The sequence below is a fragment of the Oncorhynchus mykiss genome, chromosome 27, assembly GCF_013265735.2.
Source record: "Oncorhynchus mykiss isolate Arlee chromosome 27, USDA_OmykA_1.1, whole genome shotgun sequence".
NCBI classification, from domain to species: Eukaryota; Metazoa; Chordata; class Actinopteri; order Salmoniformes; family Salmonidae; genus Oncorhynchus; species Oncorhynchus mykiss.
Genome location: NC_048591.1, coordinates 33,029,706 through 33,048,666, shown reverse-complemented (window position 1 = coordinate 33,048,666; position 18,961 = coordinate 33,029,706). Strand labels below are relative to the sequence as shown.

At 44.1% G+C, this 18,961-nt stretch overlaps 1 protein-coding gene across 4 annotated transcripts in view; it reads left to right on the top strand.

Moving 5' to 3' along the window:
• The window catches only part of LOC110507989 (von Willebrand factor A domain-containing protein 5A), a 30,664-nt gene extending 11,756 nt beyond the window's left edge, over positions 1-18,908 (top strand). The window contains exons 7-23 of one of the 4 annotated variants that reach the window (XM_036964763.1): positions 171-346; positions 541-629; positions 781-925; positions 2,037-2,116; positions 2,449-2,563; positions 2,719-2,877; positions 3,094-3,197; positions 3,565-3,782; positions 4,365-4,394; positions 4,579-4,689; positions 4,869-4,919; positions 5,059-5,076; positions 5,424-5,444; positions 17,076-17,120; positions 17,318-17,475; positions 17,758-17,881; positions 18,155-18,908. In XM_036964763.1, coding sequence (XP_036820658.1) covers positions 171-346; positions 541-629; positions 781-925; positions 2,037-2,116; positions 2,449-2,563; positions 2,719-2,877; positions 3,094-3,197; positions 3,565-3,782; positions 4,365-4,394; positions 4,579-4,689; positions 4,869-4,919; positions 5,059-5,076; positions 5,424-5,444; positions 17,076-17,120; positions 17,318-17,475; positions 17,758-17,881; positions 18,155-18,234 — 1,724 coding nt within the window. In that variant the 3' untranslated portion in view covers positions 18,235-18,908. The remainder of the gene's footprint in view (positions 1-170; positions 347-540; positions 630-780; positions 926-2,036; positions 2,117-2,448; positions 2,564-2,718; positions 2,878-3,093; positions 3,198-3,564; positions 3,783-4,364; positions 4,395-4,578; positions 4,690-4,868; positions 4,920-5,058; positions 5,077-5,423; positions 5,445-17,075; positions 17,121-17,317; positions 17,476-17,757; positions 17,882-18,154) is intronic. The other 3 variants (XM_036964765.1, XM_036964764.1, XM_036964766.1) reach the window with 3 other exon arrangements.
• Positions 18,909-18,961: the final 53 nt, after the last annotated feature.

The following is an 18,961-nucleotide window of genomic DNA, read 5'->3' as shown; positions in this document are numbered from 1 at the left end:
TGTATATGAGATCAATGAGTAGTCTAGTCTACTACCATCATACATGTTTATAGAGAGGGACATGGTGAGACTGAAGGAGAGGCATCTTATAGAAATGGAGAAAAACTGTTGGACACTTATTTCTTTCTCTCCTTCTTTCTCTCATTCTCTTTCTCTCGCCCACCCCCCAGGCACTCTGATGGGTGACCCAGTGGTCATGCTGAGCTTGTACCCAGAGTTCCCCAAGGATGTGATGTCATCTATGACCTCACACGGGGAGTTCCTGTTCGTAGTGGATCGCTCTGGCAGCATGGAATGCCCCATGCACCTTGGGTCTGGGTCACAGGACCGTATTAGCAGTGCCAGGGTACACACACACACACACACACACACACACACAGCAACCCTATTCTAGTGAATGAACAGCTCAATCTGCACAGGATTCACCACTAGGTAGTTTGGAGTTAAATCCAGTACACTGTGGTTACTCTGTACTAGTTCTTTAAGACTGTCCTATAAAGTTTGAAGAGTAAAGACACTTGTTGGACTTCTCTCTTGCAGGAAACTCTGCTGCTCTTGCTGAAAAGCCTGCCCATGGGCTGCTACTTCAACATCATCGGCTTTGGGTCCAGTTATGAGTCCTTCTTTCCGTGAGTGTTTTCTCCTTCCAACCCCTGTTTCAATCTTGTTTAATAATTTGCAGCAGGTAGGGGAAAGATTAAAATGTCCATGTCTTGGGTCTGTAATATGTTGTGGTGATGACCCTTTGACCTTGTGTGTGTATATCTATCTGGACGTTAGTAAGAGTGTGGAGTACAGCCAGAAGACTATGGATGAGGCTCTGCAGAAGGTGAAAGAAATGAGGGCTGACCTGGGAGGTACAGAGATCCTCCAGCCTTTAAAACATATCTACAGCCAGCCCTGCCTCCCTGACCAGCCCAGACAGGTATCTAACACACCTTACATTCCTTACAGTGCCTTAGACCGAGTGGCGCAGCAGTCTAAGGCACTGCATCTCAGTGCTAGAGGCGTCACTACAGACCCTGGTTCGATTCCATGCTGTATCACAACCGGCCGTGATTGGGAGTCCCATAGGGCGGCGCACAATTGCCCCAGCGTTGTCCAGATTAGCGTTTGGCCGGGGTAGGCCGTCATTGTAAATAAGAATTTGTTCTTATCTGACTTGCCTAGTTAAATAACAATAATAATATACACAAACACTCCCACAGAGAAATGTCTGTACTTTCTGTAACAATGCTTCCATTGTAACAGAACCTCATGCGTTGCTTTACTGTGGGTTATACAATGACAGTAGGGATGATGTTTTTCATCAGCTGTCCAGCCAAAATGATAGTTAAAATGATCTAGATGAAAATAATAAATTGTGTGCAATGTTATCAGGTAACAATAATGTAAATGCCTTTGCTAAAGCCTGCCACCGTATCCTCCAACAGACATTTCTTTGGAAGTTTCTGAATGTCCTTTTATCTACTTTAGTTTATGCATACGTGTATAGATGACGCAATGTATAACGACTGTTACCCAAAATATAGATGTATTTTTGATGATGCCAAAGGAACCACTGTACCATGTTTGACTAGGTTTGTTTTTTAGTGTCTCAACTATCTGAGTGGTCAACAAAAATCTGTCACTTATTGTATCATTGTGGAGTGGCATTTGAATATTTTTTTCTAATCATCTCACTCATTGGCCTTCTATATACCTTACACACACACACACACACACACACAGTGATTCATACAGGTTCCTCTTGAAACACCTGAAACTCCTCCCACCTTTTCATGTGTAACACGCAGGATATGAACCCTGGTCTCCCACGGGAGCAACCAATGTCTTAGACCATGAGGGAATTCCCTTTTGGGCATGTTTAGTTACAGAGTAACACCCAACCAAACAGTGTATTTTGAGTGTGGTATTACTGGGACACCAAATAGACCTGTGTTTTTGGTTACTAAGGAAACATTCTCAGTATCAGTGCTGCACGTACATTATTTAACGTTGACACATTATCAACATACCCGCTCTGTCCTCCACAGCTCTTCTTGTTCACTGACGGTGAGGTGGAGAACACCAAGGAAGTCCTGGATCTGGTGAAGACGAATGCCGGTTCTCACAGGTGGGCCCACAAGCACTGTTTCCCCTATCATTACCTAGTTGGGGCAGAGATCCCATAGATAGCTCTGTCACCTCCCACCTGAAAGAATTGGACTAACTGGTTTTAATAGAGTTTGTTACAGAACCCACTGCGCCTGTCTGGAAAGTAAAGGTCTAAACACTGGTCTTTTTGACTCAAAAGATGAATTGTAAAACCCAATCTAAAGTAAACCTACCCAACCTGTCTGTGTTTTCAGTCACCCCACGAGGACAAGAAAATGATACAAGTGATATGGATTTATTTTGGTATTTGATAACAACAATAACAGTGTTTCCTGGGTGTGTCCCTGTCAGGTGTTTCTCCTTTGGGATCGGGGAGGGGGCCAGCACTGCTCTCATTTCTGGGTTGGCCAAGCAGGCCAGAGGGCACGCACAGTTTATCACAGGACAGGACAGGATGCAGCCCAAAGTAAGAGAGCTTATCAGTGTGTGTGCATGTGTAAATTGAGGGCTGTATTGGTTATAAACATTTATCACCTTCCTTATTCTCTCTTGTTTTATCTCTTTCCTTTTTTTAATGACATTTTTTACCACTCTCCCACCTCCTTAACACTCCTCCCTCAGGCGATGCAGTCTCTCCGGTTTGCCCTGCAGCCAGCTGTGGTGGACATCTCAGTCAAGTGGAATGTCCCAAAGGAGGTGTCTGTCACCCCTCTGTCTCCACCAATCAGAGTGCTCTTCCAGGGCCACAGGGCACTTCTGTATGCCCAGCTCACTGGGGAGGTGAGGACTCTGCCTTCTACTGTTATGAATGTTAATATTGTTTAACATACAATTTGTCAATGTTCAAATGACACTGGTAAGGTCATAACTTATTTGTAAGACAACTATATTTTGGGTCACGGTCCACGTGTTTCACTCAACCCTGTATTTACTTGTTTTCTTTCTCTCGTTCTGTCGGTCTCTTTCTCGCTCTCTCTCATTCTCTCCTCCGCTCAGAGATCGGGGGACACAGAGGGCTCGGTGACAGTGAAGTACAGCCTGGCCAAGCAGCCTGTTGAGAACCAGCTGAGCTTCAGTCTTAAGCCTGCAGAGGACACTGGGTAAAAACAACACTGCAGGCCTTGGTCAGATGCATTTTAAGAGAATGTGCCACTATTTACAGGCAACACTGCCATGACACTCCATTAATATAAACTGTGCCAGCACTTCTAATGCATTTCAGCTATGTAGTATGGTTTGATATATATATATATATATATAGTACTGTAGGTACCCCCATCTTATCATCGACCCTCGTCTCCCCCACTCCACCGTCTTGATCTCTATATCCCTCCTCTCCCCCCACTCCACCATCTTAATCTCTCTATCCCTCCTCTCCCCCACTCCACCATCTTAATCTCTATATCCCTCTAACTCTTCTCTCTCTCGCTCTTTCCTCTAATTCTTCTCTCTGTCCCTCCTCTCCAGAATGACCGTCCACAGGCTGGGTGCTCGAACCCTAATCCAATCCCTGGAGGTGGAAGAGAGGGAGCAGGATGGTGGGAAGGAGGGAGTGAAAGAGAAGGTGATAGAGCTCAGCATCCAATCAGGAGTGAGCAGTGCCTTTACTGCCTTCATCGCTATCCACAAAAGAGATGGAGAGGCCCTGCAAGGACAGCTGCTACGCAGACATGTCCCCACACCAAGTGAGTGAGTGTTTGTGTGACGGGGAGAGGCCCTGCAAGGACAGCTGCTACGCAGACATGTCCCCACACCAAGTGAGTGAGTGTTTGTGTGACGGTGAGAGGCACTGCAAGGACAGCTGCTACGCAGACATGTCCCCACACCAAGTGAGTGAGTGTTTGTGTGACGGTGAGAGGCCCTGCAAGGACAGCTGCTACGCAGACATGTCCCCACACCAAGTGAGTGAGTGTTTGTGTGACGGTGAGAGGCACTGCAAGGACAGCTGCTACGCAGACATGTCCCCACACCAAGTGAGTGAGTGTTTGTGTGACGGTGAGAGGCCCTGCAAGGACAGCTGCTACGCAGACATGTCCCCACACCAAGTGAGTGAGTGTTTGTGTGACGGGGAGAGGCTGACGCAAGGAAATTATTTTATGCAGATATGTAAACGGCGCTAAATAAATGGTAACCGTGAGCTGAAGTGTCTCAATCTGTGCCCCCTGCACGTGTAAGACAGAATCTTCATAGTTTAGTCATTAATGAGTTTGGTGCGTGTACCTTCATGTTTGTAACCCAGTGACCTGTGTTTTTCCCTTCTTTCTCAGTGTTGGATCTAAGGGGATGTTCACTGACAGGTTTGTGCTACTTTGCCACGGTTACATTGTTACTGTTGCAGATTCATTTTATGTGAACAAACAATACAAGGTACTTATACAAATTGAATTGACTGATTTATTCTTTAAATTAATACCATTGTTGGTGTGGGTGGAAATTTAACCACTTTATAATTTGTATTGTGGATCTTCATGTTTTGTGCAGATTGGGATTTTAGCAGTAGTGTACTTGAGCGCGATATGAAACTATCTGAACTCGATGATCGAGCTGATCAGCTTATGTGCTCTGCGTCAGAGTTTGTGGTCGGCACAAAGAGTAAGTGTAAGATGCATAAAAGAAGCAGTAAGCACCAAGTCTATTTGGTTTAGAAGCAAATTTGCATGATTTGAGGATATTACCATATTTCAATTATGCATAAGTATCCGTTTATGAGTTTATAATAAACATACTAATTCTAGACCCTGTTAATACAATCACTGTTCATTTGTATTAAGGTATGTCTGCTAAAAAGAAGGCCGAAGGTTCGCTCGCCTCTAGGGTGAAGGGTACGTTTAAACTACACTTGTTTAGGTTTAAAAAAGAAATGCATTTTAATTTGTGTGATTCGCGTTGAATGATTGAGGAAGTTACTAATACTGCTCTTGGTCCTTTACCTCCTGGTTTCTTGTGTCCTGGTGCAAATAGGATTCTTCTCTAAACAACGTATGTAATTTGCAAACTTTTTTATATTCTATTTTGACTGTGTTATTCCCAGCACAAATATTTTACTGCGATAATTAGGGTCAGGGTGACCCAGTTAGGGTCAGGGTGACCCAGTTAGCCACTGGCGATTATAATGGAGAGGTTGAGGTATTAGATAACAGTATGTGATCATTTGTTGTCAGAACAAACTTTGCCCATTCTGAAGGGAAGCCATTAGTGCCTGGAGATTTGTTTAGTTTTAAAAAATAAATGCATTTTAATTTGTGTGATTCGCGTTGAATGATTGAGGAAGTTACTAATACTGCTCTTCGTCCTTTACCTCCTGGCTTCTTGTGTCCTGGTGCAAGTTGGATTCTTCTCTAAACAAGGTTTGTAATTTGCAAACTTGTAAATATTTGTTTATTTTGACTGTATTATTCACAGCACAAATATTTTACCGTGATGATTAGGGTCAGGGTGACCCAGTTAGGGTCAGGGTCCCAGTTAGCCACTGGCGATATAATGGAGCGGTTGAGGTATTAGGTTCTAGTAAATCAAATCAAATGTTATTTGTCAGATACACATGGTTAGCAGATGTTAATGCGAGTGTAGCGAAATGCTTGTGCTTCTAGTTCCGACCATGCAGTACTATCTAACAAGTCATCTAACAATTTCACAACAACGACCTTATACACAAGTGTAAAGGAATGAATAAGAATATGTACATAAAAATAAATCAATGAGTGATGGCCGAAAGGCATAGGCAAGATGCAGTAGATGGTATAGAGTACAGTATATACATATGAGATGAGTAATGTAGGGTATGAAAACATTATATAAAGTGGCATTGTTTAAAGTGGCTAGTGATATATTTAATTACATCAAGATGGCAAGATGCAGTAGATGGTATAGCGTACAGTATATACACATGAGAAGAGTAATGTAGGCTATGTAAACATTATATAAAGTGACATTGTTTAAAGTGGCTAGTGGTACATTTATTACCTCAATTTTTCCATTATTAAAGTGGCTAGAGTTGAGTCAGTATATTGGCAGCAGCCACTCAATGTTAGTGATGGCTGTTTAACAGTCTGATGGCCTTGAGATAGAAGCTGCTTTTCAGTCTCTCGGTCCCAGCTTTGATGCACCTGTACTGACCTCGCCTTCTGGATGACAGCGGGGTGAACAGGAAGTGGCATTTCTTCAGCCTCCTGATGTTGAAGAGCTGCTGCTGCGCCTTCTTCACCATGCTGTCTGTGGGTGGACCATTTCAGTTTATACGTGTTGTGTACGCCGAGGAACTTAAAACTTTCTACCCTCTCCACTACTGTCCCGTCAATGTGTATAGGGGGGTGCTCCCTCTGCTGTTTCCTGAAGTCCAAAATCATCTCCTTTGTTTTGTTGACATTGAGTGTGAGGTTATTTTCCTGACACCACATTCCGAGGGCCCTCACCTCCTCCCTGTAGGCCGTCTCGTCGTTGTTGGTAATCAAGCCTACCACTGTAGTGTCGTCTGCAAACTTGATGATTGAGTTGGAGGCGTGGATGGCCACGCAGTCGTGGGTGAACAGGGAGTACAGGAGAGGGCTGAGAATGCACCCTTGTGTGGACCCAGTGTTGAGGATCAGCGGGGTGGAGATGTTGTTACCTACCCTCACCACCTGGGGGGGTGGCCCGTCAGGAAGTCCAGGACCCAGTTGCACAGGGCGTGGTCGAGACCCAGGGTCCCGAGCTTAATGACGAGTTTGGAGGGTACTATGGTGTTAAATGCTGAGCTGTAATCGATGAACAGCATTCTTACATAGGTATTCCTCTTGTCCAGATGGGTTAGGGAAGTGTGCAGTGTGATGGCGATTGCGTCGTTTGTGGACCTATTGGGGCGGTAAGCAAATTGTAATGGGTCTAGGGTGTCAGGTAGGGTGGAGGTGATATGGTCCTTGACTAGTCACTCAAAGCACTTCATGATGACGGAAGTGAGTGCTACAGGGCGGTAGTCATTTAGCTCAGTTACCTTAGCTTTCTTGGGAACAGGAACAATGGTGGCCCTCTTTAAGCATGTGGGAACAGCATACTGGAATAAGGATTGATTGAATATGTCCGTAAACACACCAGCCAGCTGGTCTGCACATGCTCTAAGGACGCGGCCGGGGATGCCGTCTGGGCCTGCAGCCTTTCAAGGGTTAACACGTTTAAATGTTTTACTCACGTCGGCAGCAGTGAAGGAGAGCCCGCAGGTTTTGGTAGCGGGCCATGTCAGTGGCACTGTATTGTCCTCAAAGTGAGCAAAGAAGTTGTTTAGTCTGTCTGGGAGCAAGACATCGTGGTCCGCGACGGGGTTGGTTTTTCTTTTGTAGTTCGTGATTGACTGTAGACCCTGCCACATAACTCTCGTGTCTGAGCCTTTGAATTGCGACCCCACTTCGTCTCTATACTGACGTTTAGCTTGTTTGATTGCCTTGCGGAGGGAATAGCTACACTGTTTGTATTCGGTGATGTTTCCGGTCACCTTGCCCTGATTCAAAGCAGTGGTTCGCACTTTCAGTTTTGCGCGAATGCTTCCATCAATCCACGGTTTCTGGTTGGGGAATGTTTTAATAATATGTAACTGTTTCGATAATTTGTTGTCCCATCAAACTTAGCCCATTCTGAAGGAAAGCCATTAGTGCCTGGAGATTTGTTTGCTTAGTGCCTGGAGATATTGCATTATTCATTTCTGAAGTGGTTATTTCTGAAGTATGTCTATCATGTTGCTCTGTCCCAATTGATGGGGGATGAAGTAAGTTTAAAAAAATGCTCTTTCTCTGGTTGCTTGTACAGATTTGTATAGTATGACTCAAATGCATTCTGTATTTCATCCAATTTGCATGTAATCTTCTTTGTTTTAGGGTCTTTTATTTTGAAAATGTTATTTTGTGCTTGTTGTTTTCTGAGTCTCCATCATTCAGCATGCTTGTATTAAGCCTCTATACAGTATTTATTGGTTTGCGATCAAGGAGTTGAGTTAGGCAAACTCCCTTATGATCTGATAAGTCGCTCTGACCGACCCTACAATCCTTAAGCTTGTGCCTTTCTGTACTGTATATAAAAAAGTAGTCTAAATTGGAGTATTCAGTGTGGCGGGCTGAGTAAAAACCATATTCCCTATCTGACATGTGGATGTCACGTCATACATGGAGTCCTAAATCCTGTAATATCCTATTGATCTTTTTAGCAACCAGGTTCATTTTCATATTTTGATTTGTGCTGTCCTATTTTGAGTTTAAAATCTATATTAAAATTCCCTCCACAGATAAGAGTGCCAGAGGTTTCTGTGGCAATTACCGTAATTTCTGAATTTAAAAAAATTATGTATTTTGTACATAAATAAGCCGCACATGTCTATAAGCCGCAGGTGCCTACCGGTACATTGAAACAAATTAACTTTACACAGCCTTTAAACGAAACACGGCTTGTAACAAAAATAAATAGGCTTTTAAACGAAACACAGCTTGTTACAGTGAATTTGCGGAAGTTTGAAACTTTTTCCTCGTAGTCGGGAGGGAGCTGCTGACACAGACTCGTCCGTACCCTGATGGACAGGCCTTTACGTCTCATAAATCTTAGACACCACGATGGTCCACCTCTAAAATCCTCAAACTTCATTGCGGTGGTGATTGTTTTGGCTTTCAGTCGGATCTGCACAGTTGAAACACCTCGGCCATCTGCTCTCTGTGTGTTGACCCAGTCTTCAAGCTCATTTTCTAGTTCGGGCCATCTGCTTTTCTTCCCTCTGAAAGCTTTTGTTGTCTTTTTGCACTGAGTCAGTTCCTCACGCTGCTGTTTCCAACGTCTTGTCATCGACTCATTAAGGCCAAGCTCCCGTGCAGCAGCTCTATTTCCTTTTCCAACAGCCAGACCGATCGCCTTCAACATGAAAGCTGCATCATATGCATTTCTCTGTCTTTGCCATGATGAGGGTGACAAAATGAGTACCGTAATCAGAATGATGGGAAGTTTGAGCGCGCTCGATTTACGTCACATTATGTGACGGTGCTCAGTTTTTTGGCGGCATGAATCTTGTGAAAGCGGGAAAAATCCATAAATTAGCCGCGTCATTGTATAAACCGCAGGGTTCAAAGTGTGGGAATAAAGTAGCGGCTTATAGTCCGGAAATTACGGTAAATCAAACACCTTCCTGTACAAGACCATGTCACTCTCCAGAGGCACGTATGCATTAAATCATGTAAATTCCTTGTTATCCAGTTTACATTTAACAAATATAAATTTACCCTTTTACGTCTGATATAAACTCAAAGTTAACTGAATTTGGGATCAAGATTCCAATGCCCCTTCTACCCATGTTATAAGAAGAAAAAAAGCTATTCCTATATGCCATTTTCTTGAGTTCTTGTGTTCAGGAGGGGATAAGGAAGTTTCCCGCCAGAATAGTATTTCAACTCTCTCCCGTTTCTTCTTTGCTATTACCTTACTTCTCTCGATGGCACTCCCCAGTCCGTTTGAGACTGATGACCTTAAATTCTCGATGACGCATCGATATAAACCATAAAACCTGTGCACCATAACAGCCTGCTTAATATGAACCTAAAAATGAACTCTAAAACAAGAACAATTAAAAAGGTAAACCAAAGTGGGAAAATAGTTTGTTATTTGGACTCCCGTGTCAGTGGACTGTCTCTTGCCTCTGGAATTTGAAAAGCCCCTCACTCAAATATCAAAATCCGAGACGCACCTGTTGGAACCAAAAATAAAAAGGGCACCCTTTTCGTCACTTAAACACATCGGTTAATTACAAGAGAAAAATACACTGCTCAAAAAAATAAATAACTTAAACAACACAATGTAACTCCAAGTCAATCACACTTCTGTGAAATCAAACTGTCCACTTAGGAAGCAACACTGATTGACAATAAATGTCACATGCTGTTGTGCAAATGGAATAGACAACAGGTGGAAATTATAGGCAATTAGCAAGACACCCCCGATAAAGGAGTGGTTCTGCAGGTGATAACCACAGACCACTTCTCAGTTCCTATGCTTCCTGGCTGATGTTTTGGTCACTTTTGAATGCTGTTTGTGCTTTCACTCTAGTGGTAGCATGAGACGGAGTCCACAACCCACACAAGTGGCTCAGGTAGTGCAGCTCATCCAGGATGGAACATCAATGCGAGCTGTGGCAAGAAGGTTTGCTGTCTGTCTGCGTAGTGTCCAGAGCATAGAGGCGCTACCAGGAGACAGGCCAGTACATCAGGAGACGTGGAGGAGGCCGTAGGAGGGCAACAACCCAGCAGCAGGACCGCTACCTCCACCTTTGTGCAAGGAGGAGCAGGAGGAGCACTGCCAGAGCCCTGCAAAATGACCTCCAGCAGATGTGCATGTGAGAGCACAAATGTGCATGTGTCTGCTCAAACGGTCAGAAACAGACTCCATGAGGGTGGTATGAGGGCCCGACGTCCACAGGTGGGGGTTGTGCTTACAGCCCAACACCGTGCAGGACGTTTGGCATTTGCCAGAGAACACCAAGATTGGCAAATTCGCCACTGGCGCCCTGTGCTCTTCACAGATGAAAGCAGATTCACACTGAGCAGACGTGACAGAGTCTGGAGACGCCGTGGAGAACGTTCTGCTGCCTGCAACATCCTCCAGCATGAGCGGTTTGGCGGTGGGTCAGTCATGGTGTGGGGTGGCATTTCTTTGGGGGGCCGCACAACCCTCCATGTGCTCGCCAGAGGTAGCCTGACTGCCATTAGATGAGATCCTCAGTCCCCTTGTGAGACCATATGTTGCTGGGTTCCTCCTAATGCAAGACAATGCTAGACCTCATGTGGCTGGAGTGTGTCAGCAGTTCCTGCAAGAGGAAGGCATTGATGTTATGGACTGGCCAGCCTGTTCCCCAGACCTGAATCCAATTGAGCACATCTGGGACATCATGTCTCGCTCCATCCACCAACGCCACGTTGCACCACAGACTGTCCAGGAGTTGGCGGATGCTTTAGTCCAGGTCTTTTTTTATTTTATTTTATTTTACCTTTATTTAACCAGATAGGCAAGTTGAGAACAAGTTCTCATTTACAATTGCGACCTGGCCAAGATAAAGCAAAGCAGTTCGACAGATACAACAACACAGAGTTACACATGGAGTAAAACAAACATACAGTCAATAATAAAGTATAAACAAGTCTATATACAATGTGAGCAAATGAGGTGAGAAGGGAGGTAAAGGCAAAAAAGGCCTTGGTGGCAAGGTAAATACAATATAGCAAGTAAAACACTGGAATGGTAGTATTGCAATGGAAGAATGTGCAAAGTAGAAATAAAAATAATGGGGTGCAAAGGAGCAAAATAAATAAATAAATTAAATACAGTTGGGAAAGAGGTAGTTGATAGGGCTAAATTATAGGTGGGCTATGTACAGGTGCAGTAATCTGTGAGCTGCTCTGACAGTTGGTGCTTAAAGCTAGTGAGGGAGATAAGTGTTTCCAGTTTCAGAGATTTTTGTAGTTCGTTCCAGTCATTGGCAGCAGAGAACTGGAAAGAGAGGCGGCCAAAGAAAGAATTGGTTTTGGGGGTGACTAGAGAGATACCTGCTGGAGCGTGTGCTACAGGTGGGAGATGCTATGGTGACCAGCGAGCTGAGATAAGGGGGGACTTTACCTAGCAGGGTCTTGTAGATGACATGGAGCCAGTGGGTTTGGCGACGAGTATGAAGCGAGGGCCAGCCAACGAGAGCGTACAGGTCGCAATGGTGGGTAGTATATGGGGCTTTGGTGACAAAACGGATTGCACTGTGATAGACTGCATCCAATTTGTTGAGTAGGGTATTGGAGGCTATTTTGTAAATTACATCGCCAAAGTCGAGGATTGGTAGGATGGTCAGTTTTACAAGGGTATGTTTGGCAGCATGAGTGAAGGATGCTTTGTTGCGAAATAGGAAGCCAATTCTAGATTTAACTTTGGATTGGAGATGTTTGATATGGGTCTGGAAGGAGAGTTTACAGTCTAACCAGACACCTAAGTATTTGTAGTTGTCCACGTATTCTAAGTCAGAGCCGTCCAGAGTAGTGATGTTGGACAGGCGGGTAGGTGCAGGTAGCGATCGGTTGAAGAGCATGCATTTAGTTTTACTTGTATTTAAGAGCAATTGGAGGCCACGGAAGGAGAGTTGTATGGCATTGAAGCTTGCCTGGAGGGTTGTTAACACAGTGTCCAAAGAAGGGCCGGAAGTATACAGAATGGTGTCGTCTGCGTAGAGGTGGATCAGAGACTCACCAGCAGCAAGAGCGACCTCATTGATGTATACAGAGAAGAGAGTCGGTCCAAGAATTGAACCCTGTGGCACCCCCATAGAGACTGCCAGAGGTCCGGACAACAGACCCTCCGATTTGACACACTGAACTCTATCAGAGAAGTAGTTGGTGAACCAGGCGAGGCAATCATTTGAGAAACCAAGGCTGTTGAGTCTGCCGATGAGGATGTGGTGATTGACAGAGTCGAAAGCCTAGGCCAGATCAATGAATACAGCTGCCCAGTAATGTTTCTTATCGATGGCGGTTAAGATATCGTTTAGGACCTTGAGCGTGGCTGAGGTGCACCCATGACCAGCTCTGAAACCAGATTGCATAGCAGAGAAGGTATGGTGAGATTCAAAATGGTCGGTAATCTGTTTGTTGACTTGGCTTTCGAAGACCTTAGAAAGTCATGGTAGGATAGATATAGGTCTGTAGCAGTTTGGGTCAAGAGTGTCCCCCCCTTTGAAGAGGGGGATGACCGCAGCTGCTTTCCAATCTTTGGGAATCTCAGACGACACGAAAGAGAGGTTGAACAGGCTAGTAATAGGGGTGGCAACAATTTCGGCAGATAATTTTAGAAAGAAAGGGTCCAGATTGTCTAGCCCGGCTGATTTGTAGGGGTCCAGATTTTGCAGCTCTTTCAGAACATCAGCTGAATGGATTTGGGAGAAGGAGAAATGGGGAAGGCTTGGGCGAGTTGCTGTTGGGGGTGCAGTGCTGTTGACAGGGGTAGGAGTAGCCAGGTGGAAAGCATGGCCAGCAGTAGAAAAATGCTTATTGAAATTTTCAATTATGGTGGATTTATCAGTGGTGACAGTGTTTCCTATCTTCAGTGCAGTGGGCAGCTGGGAGGAGGTGTTCTTATTCTCCATGGACTTTACAGTGTCCCAGAACTTTTTTGAGTTAGTGTTGCAAGAAGCAAATTTCTGCTTGAAAAAGCTAGCCTTGGCTTTTCTAACTGCCTGTGTATAATGGTTTCTAGCTTCCCTGAACAGCTGCATATCACGGGGGCTGTTCGATGCTAATGCAGAACGCGATAGGATGTTTTTGTGTTGGTTAAGGGCAGTCAGGTCTGGGGAGAACCAAGGGCTATATCTGTTCCTGGTTCTACATTTCTTGAATGGGGCATGTTTATTTAAGATGGTTAGGAAGGCATTTTAAAAAAATATCCAGGCATCCTCTACTGACGGGATGAGGTCAATATCCTTCCAGGATACCCCGGCCAGGTCGATTAGAAAGGCCTGCTCGCTGAAGTGTTTCAGGGAGCGTTTTACAGTGATGAGAGGAGGTCGTTTGACCGCTGACCCATTACGGATGCAGGCAATGAGGCAGTGATCGCTGAGATCTTGGTTGAAGACAGCAGAGGTGTATTTAGACTGGAAGTTGGTTAGGATGATATCTATGAGGGTGCCCATGTTTAAGGCTTTGGGGAGGTACCTGGTAGGTTCATTGATAATTTGTGTGAGATTGAGGGCATCAAGTTTAGATTGTAGGATTGCTGGGGTGTTAAGCATGTTCCAGTTTAGGTCGCCTAGCAGCACAAGCTCTGAAGATAGATGGGGGGCAATCAGTTCACATATGGTGTCCAGAGCACAGCTGGGGGCAGAGGGTGGTCTATAGCAGGCGGCAACGGTGAGAGACTTGTTTTTAGAGAGGTGGATTTTTAAAAGTAGAAGTTCAAATTGTTTGGGTACAGACCTGGATAGTAGGACAGAACTCTGCAGGCTATCTTTGCAGTAGATTGCAACACCGCCCCCTTTGGCAGTTCTATCTTGTCTGAAAATGTTGTAGTTTGGAATTAAAATGTCTGAATTTTTGGTGGTCTTCCTAAGCCAGGATTCAGACACAGCTAGAACATCCGGGTTGGCAGAGTGTGCTAAAGCAGTGAATAGAACAAACTTAGGGAGGAGGCTTCTAATGTTAACATGCATGAAACCAAGGCTATTACGGTTACAGAAGTCGTCAAAAGAGAGCGCCTGGGGAATAGGAGTGGAACTAGGCACTGCAGGGCCTGGATTCACCTCTACATCGCCAGAGGAACATAGGAGGAGTAGAATAAGGGTGCGACTAAAAGCAATAAGAATTGGTCGTCTAGAACGTCTGGAACAGAGAGTAAAAGGAGGTTTCTGGGGGCGATAAAATAGCATCAAGGTATAATGTACAGACAAAGGTAAGGTAGGATGTGAATACAGTGGAGGTAAACCTAGGTATTGAGTGATGAAGAGAGAGATATTGTCTCTAGAAACATTGAAACCAGGAGATGTCATTGCATGTGTGGGTGGTGGAACTAATAGGTTGGATAAGGTATAGTGAGCAGGACTAGAGGCTCTACAGTGAAATAAGCCAATAAACACTAACCAGAACAGCAATGGACAAGACATATTGACATTAAGGAGAGGCATGCTTAGTCGAGTGATCAAAAGGGTCCAGTGAGTGGAGAGGTTGGTTGAGGGTCACGGCGATTTAGACAGCTAGCCAAGCCAACCGGTAGCAAGCTAGCATAGGATGGAGTCTGTTGTTAGCCACCTCTTGCGTTCGGTCAGTAGATTAGTGGGGTTCCGTGAGGTAGAGGGGATTAATCCAAATCACACAACAACAACAAAAATAAGAACAATAGATATAGTTATAGAGGCCCGAGAAGAAAACATAATAATAATAATAAAAATAAATAAATTGTCCGATTGTCTATTCAGATAGCAGCCGGTAAGACAGCTAACGGTTAGCGGGCCGCAGATGGGCGTAACGTCGCGACAGAGGAGCCAGCCGGATCTCCTTCAGGTAGATAACGTCGGCAGTCCAGTTGTGAAGGCCCGGTGGGACTCCGCGTAGGCAGTGAAACGGGTCCGGATAGGTGACTGCAGTCTGGGAGGAGATCCCTCAGGAGACCATCCGCCACCTCATCAGGAGCATGCCCAGGCGTTGTAGGGAGGTCATACAGGCAGGTGGAGGCCACACACACTACTGAGACTCATTTTGACTTGTTTTAAGGACATTACATCAAAGTTGGAGGGTGGTTTTCCACTTTAATTTTGAATGTGACTCCAAATCCAGACCTCCATGGGTTGATAAATTTGATTTCCATTGATAATTTTTGTCTGATTTTGTTGTCAGCACATTCAACTATGTAAAGAAAAAAGTATTTAATAAGAATATTTCATTCATTCAGATCTAGGATGTGTTATTTTAGTGTTCCCTTAATTTTTTTGAGCAGTGTATATAGGTCATACGTGCATATCATGAATCCTCCCCATGATATGCCTTTCTGTCACCCTGTTATCGCTGTGTCATTCATTGTTAGCTAATAGATATGTTATTAAGTTGACCAGACATAATGTGTCCATAAAGGCACGTACTTTTGGCTACTCCCCCTTGCTCAGTAGTGGGGAAAAATAGGGGAGACATTTACCTATTGCAATGTCAACCGTAACAACCCAATATGTCTAACAGCTAGCGGTAACTATTAAGTCTGTTAAATCTAATTCAGTGTTTTACATCTTCTCACTGGAAATGCCTGAGTCTCTGTCGAATGTGAGCGTTCTCTTGCCGAGGTGACTTGCTTGAGTCTTTCCGCCGGTGAAGACTACTTTCTCCTGGTGGTATACTTCACTGAGATGCCCCTCGACTTCAGGTCCTCCGCCGCCTCGTCTGCATTGCTCGTATGTAACCGGGCCATTACATTTTTGCCGGGAATGGTGTTTAAAAGTGAATCCCTTTGTCTTTTTGTGCCTTCTTGATAGGGGTGTAATTCCTTACTTCCTTTTCAGTATTTCTCCCGTGTAGTCATGATCAAAGAACACTCATTGGCCTTGGAAGTTAACAGGCTTTTTCCAGGCTGCGTGGGGAAAAACGATGGATTATGGTGGGATCCAGCTGGGGGGTTTTGAGGCCAGAACTCTGTGTGCTCTCTCGAGTCTCAGGTCTGTGTCATCTTCAAGTATTTATTTGAATAGACCCTCCACGAAGGTGGGCATCGAGTCTTTTTCTGTGCCCTCTGCCACGGAATAAAGTTATTATGTTATTATGAAGTGAAAAACTGTTGTTCTGTCACTTTTGCCTGTAGTGCATGATGGCTTTTCAAAGACTTTACAAGTGCACCCTTGACTGCAGTGTTCTATGTGTCTGTTTCCCAAATGTGCTGATCTGCATCCCACATTTTTGTAGATATGCTGTGAAGTTGTTTGTTTTCTTTGAGTTTGTGGTTAATGTCCATGTTGAACTCCTTTAGTTATTTTCGTACATCTTCTCGAAGTTCTTCTTGAAAGCCTGTGAGCGCATTGCGCAAATCCTCCTTTATCACCTCATGAAATTGGGATACTTTTGCTGCTGCTAACTTATTTGCGCTAGCATGAGCCATCTCTGTTTAGACTACGATTTTAGCTTCTCCTGTCTTGTTACAAACTATTGTTGTAGCTCCACAACCTTTTCCTACTTCTTTTCCATTTTAAAGTAAGTTACTATAATGCTCAGAGTAAATACTTGAATTTAGGGGGGAAAAAACCAACCGATGTGCAGTATGAAAAATCAGGCAGCCATTTCCTAAGTTGCGTCACAGGAAGCCCTCGACAATACACATTTTATAGCTTTATTTCACATTTCATAGCTTTTACAGAAGTGTTGGAATCACATAATTAATATTGATTTATTTTAGAAGTAAACTGTGATTAGATTATTTAGTTAATCAATTATTGATAGACTTGTGTTAATGGGAATATTCAACGAATATACGTTTTTCAGGTGCTTGTGAAGTATTAGAATGTGACGAAGACTGTGATGAAGAAGGTAATTTGGGACAGATGTTAATGTCTGTTTTAACCTAATTCCAAATACCTGCAAATTGTTACTGTGTTTGATGCTATTTTTTATTGTGACACAGCAAAAGGATTTAACTGCAACGGTTAGGATTAGAGTTTGGGTTGAGGTATTAATGTACATTAAGGAAGCATTTCGATTTCAATTATGTTGTCCAATCCCAATAGACTTTGACTCTCCAGCCCCAACCTCTAAGCCTATGAGGGACCCTCTCCTCCAGCTGATCTCCCTTCAGAAGGCCTCTGGTTCCTGGGTCCTAGAGGCAGCATTGGCTGAGGTGCTGGTGAAGACAGAGGAGGAGGTGTCCAAGCCAAAGCCTGCACAGGTGGGTCCACAGAAATAAACTGATATGGCGTTTCCACATGCAGCAGGATGAACCGAAAATAGATGAGCATGCTGCAAGATGATGCACTTTCACAGAGTGTCTGCGCGTGTGCTCTATAGAAAGACCATCAGATCTGGACAAAGGCATGATGACCATTGAACTGAATCTCATGTCTCAGCGTCCTTAACTTCTGCCTCTTTCCTCTCTCTTTCTCATCTTTCTCTTTCTCTATCCCTTACTCTCCCTGTCTCTCATCTGTATGTCTGTCTCTCCCTTACTAAGGTGGACCAGGAGGTGTGGGCCACAGTTTTAGCCCTGATATGGCTCTATGGTTTCAAGATGGAGGCTCAGGAGGATTGGCAGTTTCTGGCTATGAAGGCAGTATCATGGATTCAGGCTCAGAAAGGTAAGCTATAGCTTACACTCATAGTCCTGGCAACTCTTGTCCTTCATCTGCCCTGATTTGGAAAGAAATTGTTCAGGTGAAAGCAATTTCCTAGTAGAGATCCACCATATTACTTAAATGGCAAATATATTTGTATTTTGAATATAATCATTCACAAGACAATGTTGGTGGTATTTTGTCTTCAAACAAGTGTTGAAGATACATTTTGCCCATCCTTGCCACCATGATGCCACAGTATAATGATGCCTGTCCTGGTGATGTTGTGTGTTTCAGTGGCCAGTGTGTCTGAGTGTGTCCAGGCTGGAAACACCCTTCTGGGTTGCCAAGTGCAGAAAGACACCCTGGGACTCTGACATGTTCACCCTCCCAGTCCTCAATCTGTCCCCCATACGCCTGCTACTCTACCTGGGGTGAGATTTTCACACAACCCTGCCTGCTCCTAGTCCCCTACTCCAAGCAAACTGGTGGAGCTAGCAACTGTATCCGCCTAAACAAGCCTAATTATCAACCTCTTACCTATATCAGCCTATTGTCATTTACTGTTGGGACACTTATGTATCTCAATGTATTGGTTGTTATTAACATATCAACATTCATCTACGTGTGACGTATACAGCTAAACTTGTTTAGACTTTGCTTTGGTTATCAATTCCATATAGACTACTGGAAACAATGTGTATGCAGTACTTGTCATCACTAACCAAAATTATTGCCTTATGCTTGCTCCAAATGCTTGGAAAAAAATGGCTTCCCACTGGGCACAGTTGTCAATTCAACGTCTATTCCACCTTGGTTCAATGTCATTTTATTGAAATAACGTGGAAAAAACATTCTATGTATATTGTATGTATCCATTATCCATGTATATGGGGCCAAATGCATGCAGGAAGGAGTTGTGGATAATATGCAAAGCTAGATGAGTGCCTATCCCAGTGCCTTTACTGTGTGATCATGTAACACTGTGTCTCTGTATTCATGTAATTCCTCATATATGACTGCACTTGATTAAAATCTATCACAATCTACATCTTAATTGGTCATTGTATCTATTTTCTTAATGACTTCACTCTGTTCCTTCTG